At 50.4% G+C, this 9317-nt stretch overlaps 1 protein-coding gene across 2 annotated transcripts in view; it reads left to right on the forward strand.

The window, feature by feature from the left end:
• Window positions 1–9225, forward strand: part of ATF6 (activating transcription factor 6) — a 76545-nt gene extending 67320 nt beyond the window's left edge. For both annotated transcript variants that reach the window (XM_027902946.1, XM_027902947.1), the window contains exon 16: window positions 6963–9225. In XM_027902946.1, the coding sequence (XP_027758747.1) occupies window positions 6963–7171 (209 nt within the window). In that variant the 3' untranslated portion in view covers window positions 7172–9225. The remainder of the gene's footprint in view (window positions 1–6962) is intronic.
• The last annotated feature ends 92 nt before the right edge of the window (window positions 9226–9317 follow it).

A 9317-nucleotide genomic window follows, 5' to 3' on the forward strand; every position in this document is an offset into this window, starting at 1 on the left:
GATTGACATGCGGGTCTGTGCTGGGGAGATGCCATGGCTCCCAGTCTCTCCCTGCTGCACTCAGGGGGACAAGCCCTCCAGCCCTAGTTCTTGAAAGAAGCCTTTACTGGAATGCCTTTCTAGCCTACTCTCCTGTGTGCAGTTTTTTGTCTTGTAAATGGGTATGTCTGGGTTTGCAGGCAGTTTGTGGGAAGTTTGTTTATTCTTTATGTGCCTCCCAAGCAGGCATGGGATGGGTCTGACTAAGCATTGCTCTTTCTCCAGCCTCTCTCCTTCACTCCCAAGAGTTTTCTGTGCAGCAAAACTCCTTTGACCCTTGTCTTTGTTTTCTCTTCTGGCTTTTTGCTCTTGTCATTAGCATTGCCACAGCTGGTTAGATTTAAAATATAGTCATCCTGCAGCAATGATGTCCTGCCAACAACACATATATTGCACAGCCAGAGCTGTCAAAAATGTCTCAGTTTTTCCAAGAAATACTCTGTCTGAGGGAGATTTAAAGTAAGTGCCTTTGAGGATCAACACTGGTGATTCTGATCTTCTCTTCCTGAGATGATCATTGTCTCTCTCTGCAAAACAAGAGCAATCACATTAGATACACACAGGGGCATCTCCTCTGCAGCTCAGGGAAGCTCCCTTTGTAGAGGGAAGTGACTGCAGCTGGAAAGAAGATTAGAAGAGGAGGTGGGCAATCAGGTGGGAAATGGTTCGTGGGAAGAGCCAGCTTTTCTTCCCTCTCCCTGAGAACTCCCACTCTGGACCAGGTACTGCAAAGCACCATCTGGCACAGATAGGCCTCTGGGCATTGCCCAGAGGTGCTGACCTTTTCTAAAAATCAGAGAGTGGTGTAAGCTAAGGGCATGCGGTGTTCCTCAGCCACAGCCAGTGCTGATCTCTCCTCTGTCTCATTATTTCCTGAGGAGGCCATAGAGAGCTTATTTCTTCCAGTTTTCTTGCTTACCTCTCACGCCTGTATATATCTCCCTTGGATATCCTCTGGCATCAATGTTCCAACAGCTTAGACATGGAGGAAGACCCTGTCTCCTTGCTGTCAGCTCGTGGCTTCTCCAGGTGACTTTGGTACTGTGGATCTAATATTTCAGACCATGGCCCCTATTCCTATACACATATAGACCCTTGCAGCCTGGCTCTCAGTCTGAGAAGTCGTCAGAGACCTGGAGACCTGAAATGCCCAAGATCTCCCTTAACCTTTGTCTGAGGACAGCTGAGTCCACAGAGGTGAGACCACTGCCACTGCTTTGTTAAGAAATAGTTCCAAGTGGGAATTTGCTTTTAAAAAATAAGTTATTTGGGTGACAGTATAACTTTCTCCCTTGCCTCAAACAATCCTGTCTAACAAGCAAATCTGTAAATGTTTTAGGAGTCCTGCTGCGTTGTTGCAGTGAGCGTATTTTTAGTCCGTAACGCTGCTTCATTTATATACTTATTTGGTAGTGTATATCAGCCCTTCAGATGGAAACACTGTCCAGATGTGCTGGGTAGGACAGTCAGGGCTGCTCAGCAGAGATGAGATGGAAGATTGCAGAAGTGGCAGTGCAGAGAGAGCCCCCTGAGTTGTGTCTGGGGACAGCTGCAGCCCTTCAACAGGCCAGCGCCAGAGCTGCCACTGCCTCTGGTGCCCTCGTCTTATGAACTCCATGCTGCCCTAAATATGAGCTCTCTTTTGGGCCACGGCAGTATAAATTGTGTAATTTGGTGCTAAATCATTCTTACAACCAGGCCTTAGCATCATCAGCTCAGCCCAGCTAGCACAAAGCACCAGGTACTGGAGCATGTCTGGTGGCTCTTTGAAAGCTGCTTTGGTTCCTGCTGATGTGATAGAAGGGGCTCTAAGTGTAAATTAGCACTGACACAGACTTTGGTGTCTTTGGAATCTGGTGTGGCAAAGCAAACTTTCCCTTTAGAAGGAGTAGTGGAAAGTGTAAAAGGTGTGAGTAGCTGTTCAACAAAGATTTTAAGAGAGTTGATGGGTGTTTACCACCTTATGCAGAGGAGATCCCTGGCACCTATTTTGACATCAACTAAACTGGTTCCATGGAGAGCAAATTCACTCTATGCTATTGTCCATGAGGAGGGGATGATTCTTCAGCCTTTACTGACAAAGACAGTTAGTTAAAGATGAGACAAGCGGCTTCCCTTCCTCTATCTTACCAGAAGAAGTGAGGACATGTAGTCCAGATCTGTGTGGTTGACAGTACCTTAAGTATGTATTCAGTGAGCACAGTAGGATTGGGGTCATCAGGCCCTGAATATTGGTCCCACAGAATATTTTTTTGTAATCCACTGTGGCACTGCCCAGAGTAAGGTAAAATTCATAGTTGTTCTGGTAGACTAAAGCTCTACAAATGTACCTAAAGCGTGAGTGCACCTTCAGAAAGCTGTAAAGCTTTTCCATGGTGTTTGGTTTCAGCTTGAAACACTCCAGCAAGCTCAGGTGGCCTTTCAGGGGAGCTCTGTTTCAGCCTCAGTGCAAACTGCAGCTTTCAAAATGAGCATTTTCCTACAGCAAAGCTTTTTGGGGAAGGTGTACGTAAGTGGGAAAGGGTAAATGACCAGAATTACATCTTCTGTCCTAGGACTGTGTCCATAGGGCCAAACAGCCTAATGATATGTGTAAAGTTGAAGTCTAGAGAGACAGTTGACATCACCATTTTTCCTTAGTGCACTACCTGCCTTTGAAGCCCTCTGCCTGTCTTCTGCCTTTCTCTAAGACAGCATTTCTTGTAGAATTAGGTGCCTGATCTCACAGATGGACATATGAACAGTCAACTGATGGATACACGTCAGTGCTGCTGAGGGGAGAAAGGGGACTTTGGTTCTGTGGCCTTTCTAATAAGACAGGTTTGAAAATCTAATGCTTCAAATATTAAGACAATCTTCCGTCATCTTCAGTAATTTGTAACAGTAGTTAATACCCTCAGCCTTATTTTTGGGTTTTGGTTTGGACCGCAGACTTCAGCTTTCATCTGTGGGATCTTATAACATGGGTTTTTATAAGGGGAGTTGCCCCAGACCCTGGGGAGCAGCACTGGGAATTAGGTTTCTGTTCCCTAGACCAAGCTCGTGCTGGGATTTTGGTACAGCCTGTGAGAGCCAATGAGGCTCTTTGGGAAGGTGCAGTCAGAACAGCAACGCTTGGCACAGCTACCTTTGCTGTTAATTTGAAATAGTCAATCATCTGAAGCATGGCTTTTAAACCTGTTAACAAATAATTAACTGCAATGCGGTCTCTTGGCCCAGCAAGGATAGCTTCTTAAGCCTGAGGCTGTACCGTGTGAGAAACTGTATGTTCTGAACTTCAAAGAGGAGCAATAAATCTATTTATAAATCCAGACACCTCTACAGGAGATCCGTTCCCGTGTTTTCACTTACGTAATCCCACAAAACATCAGTCATACGTAATTCAATACAATAAACTTTAGAAGTCATTCAGTGTCAGCGTTGCTCTGGGCTGTTAGGCAGCCCTGTGTAATGCACACTGGCAGTGCTGACCTTCCAGCCAGCAAAGAGCAGCAGGCAGCAGCCTGGGGCTGTCAGTCCTGCCTCACAGACACCCCTGTGGCTCCCCGGGAGGTGTGGTGGGTGCGTGCTCAGGCAGGGCAGCACACACTGATCTGAGCACTGGTTGTGCACACTGACCCCTCCAGAGATGAGCCACACACAGCTGGCGAGCTCAGCACCCAGCATGGACACTCTGGAAAACCCGCCTTCTGCTCCACTGGTGTCTCCCAGATGTTGGTACTGCTGGATGGACCCGTAGGAGGGGAAGGAAAGAAAGCCTGACCAGGCTTTTTAAAAACCTCTAACAGAGGAATCACCAGGCAAAATTGTTGGCCTGTTCTGTGATGTTGCCCTCATGCTCACAAGGGGTTAGAACAGCACAGCTCCAGCCTTGAGCAGGCACCTGCACTCCCAGAAAGGCAGGGTCAGAGATATCAGGAGCAACTTCAGTGCAGAGCAAGGGTTAGGTACCCCGTATCTTGATGGGCAGGCAGTCATCCAGCCTTTCCTTAAAAACTACCAGTCACAGAGATCCTCCAGTCTCCCAGGGTACTTTCATCCAGGATTTGTATTTTGTTATCATTAGAAACTCGGTCAAAGTTAAACCTGTTTCTCTTGAGTGGGGCTGATAGTTTCTAGTCCTGTCATGCTGTTGGCTTATGCACAGTGATGCTCTGCAGTTCTCAAGCTTTTTCTGCAGGGCTTCTGCCCAGCCCCATTTTTACTCATGTTTTCCAGTTCTCTTGAGCATTGTACTTCCCTCTGGCCATGGTTGAAATGCATTCTGAAGATTTTGGACAGCTTCTCTCTTTTTATCAAAACTGCAGTCTCATCCAATCCAGCCACTCCAAGATGGTTGAAATCTCTCCAGTTTAGCATCTTCCAGAAATCTTATAAGTACGTTCTCTATTCCTCATCCAGATCATGAAACAGTTTAATGGCATCAAACTCAGGACAGAGCCATGTGGAATCATTTTTTTGCAATGACAGTGAGCTAGTCTTCCCAAACATGAGACTGTGCTGCATTCAGGTCACGTTTGCCTGTTGTTTTGCTGAGACTATCACAGACTGTGGATGCTCACAGAGCATCAGCCTCTCCACCCTCTGGACTGGGGGCTCCCCCATGGAGGCTGGCACTATTTCCAGACCAATCCTTGAAACACAGCTGGTCCAGGCCCCCAGCAGCAGCATCAAGTAACTGCTGTTTTTGCAGAACATCCCACCTCCTCTTCTAAGTCGTTTTGGAGCTAATGGTAATGAGAAAGGCTGCTTAGAAATGCCTGTAGTGGGAATTGAGCCATTCCTGCTACTGCCCTCATCCCTATGAGATTAAATAGTTTGCAGAGGCTTGCTGCAGCAGCTCATCATCAGCAGTACCTTCCCCCCAAAAAGGGAAAGAATCAAATGCTTTCTTTAAACCTGCCTGTAACTCCTGGGCTAATTCACAGGGCTAGGGCAGGATTTAGGCACTTTGTGAATGTCTGAGCTGGGGGAGTGTGTCCCTTCCATGCCTGCTGGCCAGAGAGGCTCATCATGAGCGTGATTATTCCCACCTGTGGTAGCCTAAGAAGACACAGCACCTCTTGCCTCAGGGTAGCAGGACTATGGCTTATTTAATCATGGTACAGGTAAGTCACAGGAGAGCCTGTGTCAGTGCTGGGAAAAGCGGGATCCCAGCTGTCCAGAATGGGCAGAGCTGGTTCCCATGCTCCCCACTGCCACCCACACAGCACAGCTCCCTCTTGCTTGGGCAGCTCTTGGTGTTGCTGTTCTCCTCTGTCTTGTGCAATGCCCAGGAACCCAAAGCTGTGCTGGCTGCTGTGGGCAGACATAGGAAACTCTTCTGGCCTTACCGAGAGGTTTTCCGGGTCTTGGCTGCTGTCCCATCCCACCTCACCCACTTGTGGCTTTGGAGCACTGTTTCTCTCATAGCTGGGGTCCCTGGGGTCCTGTCAACTGCAGCATGAGAGCAGAGGAACTGTGTCTCCAGGGGAGCCCATCTGTTCCCATTTGCTGTCCCCAGGCTCTCTGCTTCCCTGTGCAGTCCCCTGTCCTGGGCATCACCACCAACCCCCTCTGGCTCTGAGCCTGTTGGGTGGGAACCAAGAGCACATCCCTTTGGCTGTGCTGAGAGGAAGGGTGACCTGGAGGGATGGGCCTTCTGTGGGGGGACCAGCTGGGGAACGCAGCACCTGAAGTCATAGCAGGGCTTTATCAGCAGCACGGCCTACAGGAGGGACGAGGGGCTTGTTTGTCGGGGTTTTTGGGTCAGTGGCACAGAGACATGCACAGCTGCTCCTTGCTTCGGTCTCTCAGTGGCATATACAGAGCATTTTCCATTTCATTTCTTGCAGGTGGGAGCTTTGATTTCCCTTGCAGGCTCTCAGCCCCCTTAGCAGGGGTTTGCTCCTGCTTTTCATTACTATAGCAGACATACTTGATCTAATGGCTTCTACAGGTGGCGTGGGGTACAAGAGGGTCCAGCCATGGTTGTCAGCTGTCATCCAGAGTCAGAGTTAATCCAGGAAAACAGTAAAAATTAGTAATGTATATTGCATTCCTCCAATCCATACGCTTTCCATTAGGTGATCTTCCATCCTCCTCAGCACAGGAGGAAAACCCTGCCAATGGCAGTCTTCTGACTCTGAAAGGCAAGGATTAGTCGTGCCTGGAAAGCCGAACTTGCATTCCTGGGCACTGTCTATGCAGGGAGTAGTCTCCCACCTTTAAATCCAGGCAGCAGATGCTGGCCATGTGCACAGCCTGTGCCTGTAACCCAGGAGCTTCTGCAGCAGCAGATGTGCTGGGCCTGGGGCCGCACTGGGGTGATGCAGCCGGGGTATCTTGTGTTGGTCTGGGTCTCCCTGTGTCCAGAGGTCTCTCAGGGTAGTGGCCTTGCCCAGTGTCACCACATCACCCAAGAACAACAGCCAGGTCGGGACGGTAACAAGGCACAGTTAATTCTTTTGAGAGATCACATTTTAGCTTTTTATATTAATAATCTGGTGAAGAAATTCCTCTAGATCCTCGGTGTCAAGAAGGTTACACAAAGCGAAACATTCAGCTTTTTAAGTAAACCTTATCTTCCATCACCCCCACACTATAGTGGCTCAAGAACAACAGCTCTGTAATAAATGTTATACAGCGTGAACTCCATCGGTAATTATGTGCAGATGAAGGAAGGGAATATAAAAGGCATATTAGTTTCTAAGTGTGGCTGCACATACTAAGTGTGGCCTGGGCCTTTGAGGTGTCACAAGCAGGCTGGGGCCACGCTGAGATGGAGCTCCATGTGTGGAGCTGTATAAAGGAAAGGAGTTCCTCCCCACCCCAGCTCCTGCTCCAGACAAAAAAAAAAGGTCCAGAAAGCTCTGCTTTTGGCACTGTTGGGTCGCTAACTTGCAGGGCTAACTCTGACCTTATTTTTATCCTTACTTTCGCAGAGAATGTGATCAATGGGCAGGACTATGAGGTGATGATGCAGATTGACTGTGAAGTGATGGACACCAGGATCCTCCACATCAAAAGTTCTTCTGTCCCTCCGTACCTCCGAGAGCAGCGCAGAAATCACACCGACACCTTCTACAGCTCATCCCCCTCCGTCCCTGAGATGCCCCATGCCCTGAGGGCCATTGTCAAATCCATGCAGTAGCCCCTGGTTTGGTGCACGGCCGGTGCATCTGACATGCAGCAGGTCCTGCCGCCAGACTGAGCCCCTTCTCTGGCAGGGCCCTGGGGCTCCTGGCACATCAGCACAGCAGGGGCAGACCCCCTAAGCCCATTCCTGTGCCTGACCCTGTCCAACCACCACATCCTGTCCAGGGATTATGCAGCTCTGCCCTGGGGGCCCCATGCAGCAATGCCTGGTGCCAGAGGTGTGGGTGAGGCACCGCTGCAGTCCTGGGGTCGGCATCAGCAGCTGCTGCCGTGGGGGGACACGGGCCATCCCTGCTGCTTATGCGTTGTCCAAAACCTTGGGTTGTTTTTAATTTTTGTCCCTGTTAGGCTGCCTCCTGAGGTGGGGTGCTGAACCCTGGTGTCCTGCCCTGAGACATCACAGCAGACACCCATGCTTGAGATCAGGTTGCTCTCCCTGCAGTGTGTGATGGGTAGCAGCAGGAAGCAGTGTCCAGCTCCCAGCTACAGCTGCAGGGATTCCCCATGCTGGGCCTGACCAGACAGCCCCACTCTGCATCAACCCCCACATCTGCCCAAATCCCTGCCTGTGCAGCCTCCCTTGCTGGGGAGCTCTGGGATGCTTCCCAGGGGAGCAGTGGTGCCGTGGGGCAGGCCAGCCCCTGCCACACAGGAGGTGGTGGGAGCCAACAACTAAAGCACCACAAGCAGAACAGCCCACACTGACACAGCAGTGCACACCCCTCCACACACCTCCTCACCTACGTGCGCTCTCCTGCACGCTGCTGCTGTCTTCCCCAGCCCACGTGGCTGCTTGGCAAAAGGCTGTGGCTTGGCCCAAGGGAGGTGATTTAATGCAGCAGATGCATTTGTAAAGCTTTTTTGGTTTCTTGGGTTTGGTTTCTTTTTCCTGTTTTTTGTTTGGGTTGTTTTTTGTGTGTGCTATTTAATACTTTTCACTGCTAACAACAACCTGTGGAGCAGCACTGGCCCCGCTGGGGCAGAAGGGCTGCCTTAATTCAGAGGGACACAGCCACAGCAGACACGCACAGCACCTTCCTGCTGAAACCACACACACATAACTCACTCTCAGCCCCACACACCCCTCTCTGCCTTGCCAGCACTGACAGCCACCCGCCAGGCAGTGGGGGATTGTGGTGTTTGCCCCAAACATGGAGCTGCAGACGACTGCTGCTGTTCCTAAACCAGTGTGGAGTTCTGTTCAGTCTGTCCTGTGTTTGTCAGCCGAGCCCCAGGCCGGAGCTGGGCCGAGGGGCTGGGCGCTCAGGTGCTCAGCCAGAATGAGAAGCCAGCAGAGCATTGGCCTTGTGTAATGACTTCAGCATGTTACAGTATTTTTCTTCCCCTTTACAGTTCGCACAGAAGATGATGGGCTTCAGTTTGCCAGCCAGCTGCCTTTCCTTCATGGTCTGAGCACTGACTGGCCCGTGTGGGGTTTCTAGCTATGAATATTATTATTTGTGTGTGTGTGTGTGGCTGTTAGGAAATAAAAGCTGATCCAGCAGCAAGACAAACAGCTCCAGGGGCAGTGAGGAGGAGGAGGATGAGGAGCAATACACCCCTGTGAAGTATGAGCCTTGCAACACCATGGAAAAACTTTGCCCTTTGCCACGTACTCGGCGCAAGCTGCGCAGGCCCCCCATCCTCTCGGCGCTCGCGCGGCTGGGAAGCAGCCGGGCTCGGCGAGGGGTTTGGCTGCGCTCCTTGCACCAGTTCGTTTTCCTGGCCCCGGCCCCACCTGACTGTGGGCCAGCTCACACAATATTCAAAAATAAAAACCCCGGCGGTGCCCCAGCCAGAGGCACACGGCTCCCCTGCAGTCCCAGGAAGGGATGGCTGACTGCTAGGGGGGGCATTTACTGGGTTGGCACCGCCCAGCACATCGGGAAGGGCTGCTGGTGGAGGCTGGGGCTCAGGACTGCTACAGCACTGCATCCTCAGTCAGCACCATGGGCTCCAGTGGTGGAGAGCATCTCTCATCCTGTGTAGTTCTGTTCTCTGTGTCCCTAGCACTGAAGGCAATAAAATCCTTCTTTTATTTATTATTAATATTCATTGTTAGTGTGCTTATTAATACTGTTTTCCTTAGGCAAATGACTAGAAGGCCTGTGCTGTGTCTGCTGTCTCTTGGGTTGCAGCAT

Source organism: Empidonax traillii, unplaced genomic scaffold (genome assembly GCF_003031625.1).
Source record: "Empidonax traillii isolate 1590-97213 ecotype Southwest subspecies unplaced genomic scaffold, ASM303162v1 scaffold923:size341358, whole genome shotgun sequence".
Taxonomy (NCBI): domain Eukaryota; kingdom Metazoa; phylum Chordata; class Aves; order Passeriformes; family Tyrannidae; genus Empidonax; species Empidonax traillii.